At 41.5% G+C, this 13535-nt stretch overlaps 1 protein-coding gene across 7 annotated transcripts in view; it reads left to right on the top strand.

Moving 5' to 3' along the window:
• Positions 1-13535, top strand: part of DTNB (dystrobrevin beta) — a 277429-nt gene that overhangs the window by 238758 nt on the left and 25136 nt on the right. For 4 of the 7 annotated variants that reach the window (XM_078773345.1, XM_078773348.1, XM_078773343.1 and 1 more), the window contains 5 exons: positions 3394-3487; positions 3746-3831; positions 8563-8676; positions 8886-8982; positions 10656-10809. In XM_078773345.1, coding sequence (XP_078629471.1) covers positions 3394-3487; positions 3746-3831; positions 8563-8676; positions 8886-8982; positions 10656-10809 — 545 coding nt within the window. Of the gene's footprint in view, positions 1-3393; positions 3488-3745; positions 3832-8562; positions 8677-8885; positions 8983-10261; positions 10283-10655; positions 10810-13535 lie in introns of all 7 variants that reach the window. The other 3 variants (XM_078773344.1, XM_078773342.1, XM_078773346.1) reach the window with 1 other exon arrangement.

Below are 13535 nucleotides of genomic sequence, written 5' to 3'. Positions count from 1 at the left end.
ATGGTTTTAGACTCGGTGTCAGAAATAATTGAGAACATTCACGGGAAAATGCCGAGATATAATTTTAAAAATCGTGCCTCGATGTATCACACACCGCCCAACATGCCACAGATGGAGAAAATGTCGACATATATTAAAAATTCGCTTTTTCTTTATCCGTTAAGATATATTACTTTTCCGTTTGATGACAGTCGTCACAAAAACGTCAACAAAAATGCCGACATATATTTCTTCGTTCTTATTCATTCAACATTATTATCCGGAAGTAAAGGTTCACGTGTTCATTTCACATGTGCAAAAACAAACTCCATTTCACGTGTGTATGGACGTGTAATTCACATATGTAAAATATATACCTAAATTAACAGACGGGAAATTGCTGAGAGATATTTCGTTTGGAGCGATTATACACCGCCCAAAGAAAAAATTTCACCGAGAAACCGAGATAATTCACCGAGTTTCAGGAAATAACCAAGAGATATTTCTTCATTTTTAGTTATGTGCACGTACACTTTAAACATGTACGTACATGTGGACAGACACACGTACAACAAGACAGACTTGGCATTTAATATGGAATATTTTTTTTGTGGGGGTGAACTTACTTTTCAAGATGACTTAGAACCAAAAGTTCATTGGAATTATGTTGAAGTTATTCTAGATTTTGTTAATGTGACCTTTAAAAGAAACAAAAACCACATTTGACATTTCAAAGCAAATAAATTGATCCTTGAAAGTGATGTAAACTGATATCGAACTCAATTCACGGACAGTACTGTGTTAAACTTCTGTGCGTTTTCCAGAAGTATCTCTTTATTTTGCACATCAGCCAAAATTTATTTTTAACAAAAACCAAAGTTAAATTACGACTGGGATTACGGACAGTAAAATTACAGTTCAGTACTTCGTGTAACCCCCACGAGCATTCAGGAGAGCACGTACACGTTGAGGCATGCTGTTCACGAGATTTGCCAAGGTTTGGACTGGAATCGCTTGCCATGCAGTTACAATAGCCTGCTCAATTCACGCACAGAGGCAGGCTGCTGGTCCAAGTTGTCGATTTGACGTGTTAATTCTGCCCACAAGTTCTCTATCGGATTCATATCCGGGGACATGGAAGGCCACTCCATATGCTCTACACCACGGTCAGCAAGAAAGTGTTGGATCATGCGAGCATGATGAGGCCGTGCATTGTCATCTTGGAAGACAAAGTTTCCTCGAAAGGCTGCACGAGCAAATGGAAGCAATGTTTCTTCCAGAATGGCCCTGTACTTTAACTGGTTCAGGTTTCCATTCAGAACAACCAGGTCAGTTTTGCCCCCCTGCATGAAAAGCAGCCCAAACGGTCACCCCACCACCTCCAGCTTGGACTCTTGGCACTATACAATCTTCGTTGTAGGCTTCATGCACTTGTCTGCATACTCGGACGCGGCCATCTTAACGATAGACCAGAAATCTAGACTCGTCACTGAAGGTCACGTGATTCCAGTGTCCTGGCTGCCATTGACGGTGCTCTCTGGCACATTGCAATCGGCGCTGGCTGTGTTGTCTGGTCAGGCGTGGCTTTCTTAGGGGACGCCTGGCACGATAGCCTGCTTGAACCAGTCGTTGGTTGACTAGCCTTCTGGATACAGTCACATTTGTCAGTTGCTGCCACTCAGCCCTAAGCCGATTAGCTGACTTGGTACGGCCATTGCAGACTAACCGGTGCAGCTGGCGATCATCTCTCCTTGTGATTCTGCGGGGACGTCCTGGCCTCGGTATTGGAGTAGGGACACCCCTCTGAGCATTTCGTTTCAGGATCTTTGACACCTGACCTTGAGTGATGCCATACTGCCAAGCAATAGCACGCTGTTTCATGCCGGAATTTCGTAAAGCCACCACTCCATGACAAACAGCATTGTCGAGTTTACGGACCATCTCCAGAGGAAGCGGCAATAACTTTTGTAGACGTGCAGCAGTTGTTTTCCAATAATACAGAACCAACAACCCTTATATACCCGATTGTGAAGCCAATCGTCAAATGTACCTGTCCTTACATTTTGTCATGCCACCTGTGATATTATCCTGTTATTGACTTCTTGCTGCGAAAGACAATCAGTGACATGGTTCTTTTGACAAATAAATCACCGAAGCGTAAAAGAAACTCACCAGATTGATATACCGAGTTCAGAAAGTAAACCCAAGTCAAGAAAAAAAAAAATTCCATATTAAATGCCAAGTCTGTATGTGTGTATGTGTGTATGTGTATATACTATATATGTGTGTGTCTGTATGTGTATATGTATGTATGTGTGTGTGTGTGTATGTGTATATATATGTGTATATGTGTGTGTATGTGAATATGTGTGTGCATGTGAATATGTGTGTGCATGTGAATGTGTGTGTGCGTGTGTGTGGGTGTACGTGTGTGTGTGTGTGTGTGTGTGTGTGTGTGTGTGTGTGTGTGTGTGTGTGTGTGTGTGTGATGTATATATGTGTATATATGTGCATATATATGCGTGTGGGTGTACATGTGTGTATACATGTGTGTATGTGTGGATGTATATGTGTATATATGTGCATATGTATGTGTGTGTGTGTGTCTGTGTGTGTATATGTGTGTATGTGTATATGTGTATGCATGTGTGTCGGTGTCCGTGTGTGTGTGCGTGTGTGTGTGTGTGTGTGTGTGTGCGTGTGTGTGTGTGCGTGTGTGTGTGTGGATGTGTGTGGATATATATATTTGTATATGTGTATATGTGTGCATATGTATATATATGTGTGTGTGTGTGTGTGTGTGTGTGTGTGTGTGTGTGTGTGTGTGTGTGTGTGTGTGTGTGTGTGTGTGTGTGTGTGTGTGTGGATGTGTGTGGATATATATATATTTGTATATGTGTATATGTGTGCATATGTATATATATATGTGTGTGTGTGTGTGTGTGTATATATGTGTGTGTGTGTGTGTGTGTGTGTGTGTGTGTGTGTATATATATATGTGTGTGTGTGTGTGTGTGTGTGTGTGTGTGTGTGTGTGTGTGTGTGTGTGTGTGTGTGTGTGTGTGGATGTGTGTGGATGTGTGTGGATATATATATTTGTATATGTGTATATGTGTGCATATGTATATATATATATATATATGTGTGCGTGCGTGTGCGTGTGTGCGTGTGTGTGTGTGTGTGTGTGTGTGTGTGTGTGTGTGTGTGTGCATTTTACATGAGATGTAACAACACATTTCTAGATGAGACATGGATATGGTGCTGGTGTGTTGTGCCAAATGGCCTCTTCCTTTATTCCCTTGTACATTATATCATCATCATGCTTAGACGTTTTTGAATCTACCTTGAGCAGGTTAAGCTAACATTATGGCTTTGCCTTCTTTTGCTATTCTGTCCTTGCCCGTGTTTCCACAGCCCCAACAATGTTTTGGACAGCCCTGGAAAGCTCGACGAGGAGCATCGGTTGATTGCCCGTTATGCCGCCCGCCTTGCCGCGGAAACTACAAGTGTATGGAACTGCTTTACCAAAGGAACTACTCCCCTTGTTTAATGTTTTGCTCTTCACAATCAACAGATGATACATATAATCTATCACCTCTGCCTCGTTGGCAAACTGAGCAGATCTCGATTGAATATCGTCGAGAAGATCACCCATGAAAGGCCCAACATAGTCTTTATTTGTTGTGCCCTCTCCTTTTTGTCCTTTTGTTTCAGCAGTCTTTATTTGTTGTGCTCCTTTTTTCTCCTTTTTGTCCTTTTGTTTCAGCAACGGATGCCAGCAGAACTTGCTGTCAGCACAGATGCCAATAAGCAGCAGAGACAGCTGATTGCTGAGCTGGAGAACAAGAACAAGTGAGAATGCTACAAACACTCAGATACCAGAACTCTCTCGACAATCACACCTTTGCCAAAAAGCATGCAATTGAGTTTCGGATGTACTTCGTCAGGAATGTACATAGACACGTTTAGGGTATCGGCGAGTAAGTATATCCATGCGTAATTGTGTGTTTGCTGGCCTCCACATAAGCACATTGTCTGCTTGCCTCCAAAAAACATTTAGTTTGAATGATGCAATAACTATTCTGATCGACCAATTATTTTCACAATGATACCTTTCTAATAGGTCCTGTGTGTGCTTAAGCAAGCCCAGAATCAGTTGGAGTTGTCCTCATTGGTAATATATGGGATTTGAGGAACAAGTGGGATAGAGAACAACAGTCACTATATGGTGGGAAATTGTACCGAATTTGATTTTGAAAAGCGGATTGGAAATCAGTTTAGAATTAATAAATAAAGTTGGAAATGAATTAAATCCAAAGTGCATTGGAAGTTCAATGGTGGACAAAAAAAGTTATTAAATAAGGAGAAGGTCATTTAGTCTTCTAGCCATTAATAATTAATAATTTGGTCATTCCATCACGGGTTTCTAGCTTTACATTCCAGAACGTTTTGGTGAACAATGGCGACAGTGAATGCGGACTGGGGAAGGTTCATACGTGCGTGCGTGCGTGCGTGCGTAAGCGAAGGACCGAATTCTAATCTGGTGTGTGGGTGCAACTTGGCATATGGAAGAACCCTATTAAAAATTGGGTCGCCACGTCAAAATCCAAGATGGCCGCCACCATATATGTCTGAACCTTGTGAGCGGAATATCTTGAAAAATAAACGAACTACTAACTTCTAATCTGGTGTGTGGGTGTGTCTCCAACCCACTCGCAAATATTATCGACTCTTCCATGTTTTCTGCGTCTTCCACTTTGTCAACTCACATCACTTCACCGACGGGGGACTGAGGCGTAACGCTTGTTTAGTCTTCTAGTCATTAATAATTAATAATTTGGTCATTCCATCACGCGTTTCTAGCATTACATCAGATGCTTTCCAGAACGTTTTGGTGAACAATGGCGACAGTGAATGCGGACTGGGGAAGGTTCATATCATATGTATATCAGGGTTTAAAAGGCAAGGGTAGAGAGAACTTTAAATCAACTAAATCAACAACCAGAATTGGTGGTGTAATGGTCAGAGCATCCCTTCTGAGTCTGCAATGTCGACGGTTTTAATTCCGACCGAGGCTGAGCAAAGACTTTTAAAATGACACAAGCTGCTACCTTGCTTAACGCTCTGCATTTCGAAAGGATAGCGCACGGACAAACACACATAGGTTGGCAACCGTTGCACAAGCGTGATAGGCCTACTAGCTTCCTGTGTTGAAGTTCCTATTATGATCCCATCAAAAATAGCATTAGTAAGAAACCATACACCTTTTAGGTTTTAAGTGCCGTTTAAAAGTTTCCATGGTGGAATAACAATAAAGTTAAAAGGTTTACGGTTTGCACCATGTGTTGCCTCTTAAAATAGCAATTTATATTCTTTATACTTTAAAAATAAACTTTATACTTTATACTTTAAAAATAAACTTAAAAATAAAAAGAAACTTTGATTGCTCCTTCTTTTTGCTTGTGTGTATAATAAATCCTGTTATTCCTCCGTACTCTGTCTTCTTCTCTCTTCCTCTTTACATTCGGTCGCTTTAGAGGTTTCCCGATTGAATATCTGTGGTGCGATCTGGTCAACGTTGGGGGAGTCGGGCCAATCGGGGATCCTGTAACGGTCGCGGTGGACCATCCGCTCGGCCCAAAATAACATCTAAACCGCGTCCGTAACAATTGGTGTTGGTGTCCCTGGTCCCTGGTGTTGGGGTAGCGGCTAGGGTGCTGGCTTAGGATCCTAGGATCCTGGGTTCGAATCCCGGTCAATCGCTGAATTAACGCCAGGGGGGTTGACTCAGCCTGTCATCCTTCCGAGGTCGGCAAATTGAGTACCAGTTCACTGGTAATTCCCTGCTTGTCGTTAAAGGCGGCAAAAAGGGTTGGCGTCAGGAAGGGCATCCGGCCGTAAAACATTGCTTCAAAAAGGGGACCGAAAAACAACAACAACCACAGTTCCCGAAAAAGGCCAACCCCCGCTTGCGGGGAAAAATGGCCACTAAAAGGTGGTTTTTATACTTTAAAAATAACTATGAAACAAAACAAAAATATGAAACGTACGCCTCAATGTTCCGGGCAGCATGCCCAGAGTCATCCCTCCTGTCGATGGGCGCAGGCAGCATGCTGCCTGAAAAGTTGAGGCCTACTTTTCTTATTAGCCCGTCCCTTGCCCAGCAGGAGACCAGGAGACGGGGTTTTGTAATCACTTCTGTGTGTGTGTCTATGTGTCTGTCTGTATGTGTGTTAGTCTGTCTGGGCCGTAACTTTTTACCATTTGAGCTATTTTCATCAAATTTTCACCAAAGCTTTATTATGATAATATGGTGAAGGCAAATTAATAATTTGGTCAAAAGATAAAAAGGTTAAAGGTCATCGTCACCTAAAATCATCAATTTTCATCCAATTGACCTGAAATTTCAATTTATCATTGGAGTTTTGTCATGAAATTTTCATCAAAGCTTTATTATGATAATATGGCGAAGGCAAATTAATAATTTGGTCAAAAGATTAAAAGGTTAAAGGTCATCGTCACCTAAAATCATCAATTTTCATCCAATTGACCTGAAATTTCAATTTATCATTTGAGTTTTGTCATGAGATTTTCATCAAAGCTTTATTATGATAATATGGCGAAGGCAAATTAATAATTTGGTCAAAAGATAAAAAGGTTAAAGGTCATCGTCACCTAAAATCATCAATTTTCATCCAATTGACCTGAAATTTCAATTTATCATTGGAGTTTTGTCATGAAATTTTCATCAAAGCTTTATTATGATAATATGGCGAAGGCAAATTAATAATTTGGTCAAAAGATAAAAAGGTTAAAGGTCATCGTCACCTAAAATCATCAATTTTCATCCAATTGACCTGAAATTTCAATTTATCATTTGAGTTTTGTCATGAGATTTTCATCAAAGCTTTATTATGATAATATGGCGAAGGCAAATTAATAATTTGGTCAAAAGATAAAAAGGTTAAAGGTCATCGTCACCTAAAATCATCAATTTTCATCCAATTGACCTGAAATTTCAATTTATCATTGGAATTTTGTCATGAAATTTTCATCAAAGCTTTATTATGATAATATGGCGAAGGCAAATTAATAATTTGGTCAAAAGATTAAAAGGTTGAAGGTCATCGTCACCTAAAATCATCAATTTTCATCCAATTGACCTGAAATTTCAATTTATCATTGGAGTTTTGTCATGAAATTTTCATCAAAGCTTTATTATGATAATATGGCGAAGGCAAATTAATAATTTGGTCCAAAGATCAAAGGTAATCATCACATAAAATCGTTAATTTTCACCCGATTGACTTAACAATTTCAGAAATTTGCATATCGGGTCACTGAATTGGTTCACGAATCAAAAGGTAGGAGTCGATTGTTTTTTGTTTTTTTTTATCAAAGGCTCAATGGTCAAAGTGCATGGAATCGTCAATTTTTGTCCAATTGACCTGAAATTTTGAGAATTTCCATATTGGGTCACAGAACTAGTTCAGCAATCAAAAGCTAGAAGCTGATTTTTTTTTTTTTTACATCTAAAGCTCAAAGGTCAAGGCTGCATCAAATCATCAATTTTCATTTTGTAATTTTTTTTAAAACTGTTTTCGTTATTTTGAGCACACCGAAGAAGAAGAAGACGACTGAATACAAACAGACAATGCTTTCTCGTATGTATTTTGCTTTAGAGTTATTTTTAAAGTATAATTTATATACATAGCTCTTTTAAGAGTCAACACACGGTGCAACCCATAAAACTTTTACTTCAATTTTAGGTTTTGCTCACCACATAGCTATGTATTTGTCCTTTTCCTCCAAAATAAGAAATATTTGGCATTATCTGAATAAACAAAAAGGACAGTGTCTGTCTATCTGTGTTTTTTATTTATTTCCGATCTCTTCCTCACGCATCATCACCAATCATAGGCCTAATTAACAATGTCTTACAGCTTTGCTTAAGGCATCCAAAATTATTTACAACTTCTCCTTTTATTCCATTCGGTCAAGTCAAAAGTGAACTTTTGTTAAAGCGTTCACTATGCCCGTGATGTAACGGCATTCCAGTGGATGGTGATGCGAGCCCAATCTTCACTGGATTGGTGTACGTGTTGTTTTTGTTTTATGGACATTCCCTATTGTTAACACTCATACCATCCCATCACCTGTCCTTGATGGCAGCACAATTCTGCTTGATGGCGGCACAATTCTGCTTGATGGCGGCACAATTCCAGTTCCATTCCATGACGGGGTTCTTTTTGTTGTCTCTATTTATTCCATTCATTGTGGGATTATTGTTGCTGTTGTATGGCCCTCCCGTCCTATCAAATCCCATACCATCCCATCGATCGCCCTCCCTTAACGGGTATATCCGTGAGAGGAAGAGTATTTCCATGACATATATGTTTTGAGGATGTTGTCTGACACTCGTGGTGTTGCTAAAAAGTTGTGAAACTTCATTGACCGACTGATGCACGTTTGCTTTTGAAATTAGTCCGAGACCTGCAGAAACTTGCGTCGTCTTTTCATCGCCTTGTGCTGTATGTTCTTAATTGCGCATGAATAAGTCGAGTTTGCTTGTTGGGTTGGCAGGGAGATTTTGCAGGAAATCCAGCGCCTGCGACTGGAACATGAAAAAGCTTCACGTTCAACTCCAGACAAAGAGCAGCAGAACCCCACGCTGCTGGCTGAGCTCAAGCTGCTGAGGTGAGAGATGTGATGACTCCAGGATTCGTGATGTGGCAAGAATCTGCAAACATAAAAGAGCTACGCTACGTATACCTTTCTAATCGGTCCTGCGTTAGGATAAGCAAGTCCAGAGTCAGATGGAGTTGTCGTTGCCCCATTTGAGGTGAGGCCTGTGAAAGATCTCACGTTGGGAGTTTGTTGATTTTTTTTGTTTTGTGCATGAACAGGCAGCGGAAGGATGAGCTTGAGCAAAGAATGTCAGCATTGCAAGAGAGTCGGCGTGAGCTCATGGTTCAGCTGGAGGGACTCATGAAACTCCTCAAGGTTTCTCTTCTTGCAAACTCAGTTTTAGACTCACAGCACAAGAGACAAATGGGACCTCGGGTGTCCAGCACAAATCCAATCATATGATCTGCATAGTAAATGCTGTTTGATTTGTACACAGCAGGATAGCTCACTGGCGGTTTATTATTATTATTTTTTGTTTACAAGATCGAGGCTCATGTAAGAGCTAACATCAATCACAAAAAAAAAGCGGACACACAAAATTTACAATAAAGGGAGCAGGCGACAATATGGGGAGAGAGAGGGAAGCACACAAGTACAACAGCAGAGAACAGGGACATCGGGAGATCTGTGGGAGCAGGAGGGCTTGGGGGGGGGGGGGAGTAGGCATGGGAAGGTGGGGGAAGGGGGTGGGAGAGGTAAAAAAACAAAAACACATGGACACTGCTAGAACTTCGAGGAAAGAAAGAAGTCGGGATTTCAAAAAAAAGTGGATCTGGGGTGAATTAACGGGGGTAGAAAAGATCAAGATTTTGGATGGGGGAAGATAAGAGATGGTGGTGAACAGCTGTTTTAAAGACCTGGAGAGAGGAGTGGGATTGAAGAGAGTGAGGGAGTTTGTTCCAGAGGCGGGAGAAAAGAGGAATGTAGCTTACTTGGCTTTGAGCTGCCAACTCATGGATTTGATTCTGCAGATCTGGGTTGGACCTGTCACATCCCACAGAAGTCACATCCAACTCTAAATTTGTTGTTTGGATAAAGTCACAGTTGGATATCACTTTTTTATTTTTTTTGTATGCAATGTCGAGGCTTGTGGAGGTGCTCGGACATATAATGGAGTAGGACATAACAAAATAAAAAATACAGTAGAAACACACAAACAGCAGGGATGAGATCTTTCTAGTCTATAATTGTGCCCCGATGAGGTTAATAGTTTGTGAATCTCCAATGGGAGGAACAATTCATGTTCATCAATCACCCTTTATTGAACATTTATTCATTACACTCTGCTGTGCAATGTATCTTCATAATTTTACCCAAACATTTAACTTCATCTATTACAGGGAAAATTTAATGTTATAAAAGATCAAAACCACCTCATATAATTTGTATCAAAATGACACATGAATTCCTTCTATTGGTTGAAGTGGGCATTTTCTTCAGTTTTTCTTTTGAAACATTTCTTGGGGCAACAACACTTTGCCACGCAGCTCACATTCTTACGAATAGACACAAAGGAAAATGATGGATTTACTATATGTTCTCTTCTTTCCTGTTTCTGCACTTATCTTTTCTTTGCTGCTCTTCATGCTTTCAGGAAGAAGAGCAAAAGCAAGCAGTAAGTGGCTTACCATGGCAGCCCAAAACCTCATTGCTTATCTTTTCGTGCCTCCTGTGTGCAGTTAAATGGTTTCTAGATGGTCTGTGTTTCCTGTCTCCTTCTTTTCCGCAGTACTAACAAAACTTGGTGTGACTTTTTATTTCTGTAGAATCATAATAAACGTTACATTGATCTTTTGCCAGCAGGAGCATTTCCTGACTAGTCCACATACTTTTTTTGGCCCAAATGGCCGATGGAGTAAAAACGAGCTACAATGGAACACCGTTCAGTATGCTGTGCTGGGTAAATGTTCCAAATTCCGAATGTTTACTAAAGGCATCCTCTATCACCCATTCCTACCTCAACATCCGACCCCTGCTCCATGGTGCAGTCGCAGGGCTCTCCGCGTTCCTCTCCGAGCCATACTCTGACCCGTGGAATCCCAATGCCCATCCGTTCGGCCTCGGCGGGCTCCACGCCTACACACACGCCCCAGGACGCCCTCACTGGCCTGGGAGACGACGTACAGGAAGCATTCACACAAGGTTCATTGTCACCTTTATCATATTCCTGTCTGCTTATTATTACCCGCGCCAGAGGAGAGGGTATTGCATTTGAGTCCGTTTGTTTGTCTGTTTGTTTGTTTGTCCGCACAGAATAAATATGATTTTCTCTGCAACCGTTGGTCCGATTCACAGGAAATTTTCACGATAGGTGCAACTCCACCTGTATATATTTTTTAATAATAAATATGACGTCATCGGTCACGTGGTTCGGCCGCCATCTTGGAAAAACCGAAAAACTTTGAAGCTCTATATCTCCAAAAGTGCTGAATAGAAAAAAATTGAGGCATGGCTCATTGTAAAGAGCTCTCCATGAGGAATAAAATATGTTAATGATGTCATAGGTGCCTCCATTATGACGTCATAATTCGACAAGTACAAAACTTCATCCAATCAAGATGAAATTTCTTGAGCATAATCTAGGAATAAATTAGTTTAGAAAAAAAAATGATAACGTCATCGGTCACATGGTTCGGCCGCCATAATTTGTTTTAACATAAAATCCTTAAAAACCACTGAAAATACATCCTGGCAAGGGTTTGCAATCTCTGATTGCTTTTTCTTGTTTTTCTATTATACTTATTTGAGGTGAATTGCATAGTTTGCTCATTTACGTGACCTCAGTGGCTTCCTTAAAACTTGCTCTTTTGCATTGCACTCTTGCCGATCTTTTCAATGTTTATTTTCATTTTATTTCAAGCCAAGATCCATCATTCTTGGCAGTCGAACACCACCCTCCACGCATCCATTATTTTTCCCAGTTGGTCACTTGTGAGTCTGAGAGCCACAACACATGCTGCAAGGATTTTTACCTGGAATACCGATGAATGCAATCCCTAACAGTCCTAGTTCTATACAATCAGTCAACTTGACCAGTTTAGTGCAGCCAACTCAAAGCACAACAAATTATTCACTCAGCGGTCAGGCTCTACTTTGATTATCTCAGTAATCTTCATGAACCTGGTTTGTTTGCCGATTATGTCATCGCCTTCCTCTCAAATCTGGATGGAATGCCACTTTATCTGTAAACTAGGCATTTTTACCTGTCCCTTCAACAAACAACAACAACATGCATTTTATGGCCATTTTCCCTGCTAGAGCGGGGGATAGCCTTGCGGTCCCCATGACAATCTTCTCCATTTTGCCCTATTTTCTGCATCTCCCCTTGTTAACCCCCTTGCCCGCATTTCTTCTTCCACCATCTCTAGCCAAGTCTTTCTCGGTCTTCCCCGTCCTCTACTTCCTTCTACATTCATTTCCATCACTCTTCTCAACCAGTCACTTTCATCCTTCCCCAACACATGACCAAACCATCTCAACCTGTTCCTCTTCACAGCATCAATCACAGGCTCTATACCCATCATTTTTCGCAATTCATCATTTGTCTTCCTCTCTCTCAACGATACTCCGCACATCCATCGAACCATTCGCATTTCCACCCTTTCCAACCTTCGTTGCTGCTCTACGTTCATTACCCATGTCTCGCTCCCATAAATCATAACACTTCTCACACATGCAGCATACACCTTTCCCTTCAGCTTCAACGACACTCCCCTCCTCATCAGCACGCCACTCAGTTCCCGAAACGTCTTCCATGCACATCTCACTCGAGCAACCGTTGCCGAGTCTGATCCACCTTCTCCATTCAGCATGTCCCCCAGGTAACAAAATGTTTTCACACCTTCCAGCTTCACACCGTCTCCAAGATCCAACTCAACATTTCCTCCATCTGCAGCTCCCTCTGTGCACACCTTACATTTGAATGTAGCTGCCACACTGGTTAATGACCCTCTCAGACCACTACATTTTTGATGAACCCACTCAGCGCACATTGTACATTGAATGGAGTTCACTCCGACATCCTTCCTGCACACAGCACAGGGCCACTTCCCAGTTCTTTCCACCTCACCACATGCTTTACCACTTGCCATCACCTTCGTCTTTCCGATATTCACCTTCAGACCTTTTGTCTACATACATTCCTTCCACTTGTTCAGCTTTTCCTTCAGTCCATCCATACTTTCCGCAATCAACACCAGATCATCTGCATACAACAACTCCCATGGTAAACCCTCCTTTACATTCTGAGCCAGCACCTCCATCACAGCTACAAATAGTAGTGGACTTAGTACCGACCCCTGATGCACTCCCACCTTCACCTCAAACTCACCACTGTTCCCGTCCTTCATCCTTACAGCTGTGTGCGCTCTTTTGTACATTGCCATCACTACTCTGATCAACCATTCCTCCACTCCTAACTTCCTCATTGCCCATGTCAATACTTTGCGTGGAACCCTATCGAATGCTTTCTCCAGATCAACAAACCCAAGAAACATCTTCTTCCTCTTCTCCATGTATTTCTCCTACAACTGCCTCACAATAAAAAGCGCATCTGTCGTTCTACTTCCTGGCATAAATCCAAACTGCATTTCGTCGATCTTCACTTTCTTCCTTATCCTCCTCTCCAACACCCTTTCCAATACCTTCATTCCATGCTCCAATAACTTTATCGCTCGGTACGAGCCACACTCCAGAGGGTCACCTTTCCCCTTGTATAGAGGGACGAGGGTACTCAGTTCCCAATCCACTGGAATGCGGCCTTCTTTCACCACCAGATTACAGATCTCTGTCATTCTCTTCACACTCCAACTTCCTGCTGCCTTCAACATATCTCCCACAACTCCCGTCGGCCCTCGCGCTTTTCTACC

This window comes from Myxine glutinosa, chromosome 2 (genome assembly GCF_964187855.1).
Source record: "Myxine glutinosa chromosome 2, kmMyxGlut1.1, whole genome shotgun sequence".
In the NCBI taxonomy this organism is placed as follows: domain Eukaryota; kingdom Metazoa; phylum Chordata; class Myxini; order Myxiniformes; family Myxinidae; genus Myxine; species Myxine glutinosa.
This window is presented reverse-complemented; position numbering and strand designations above follow the sequence as displayed.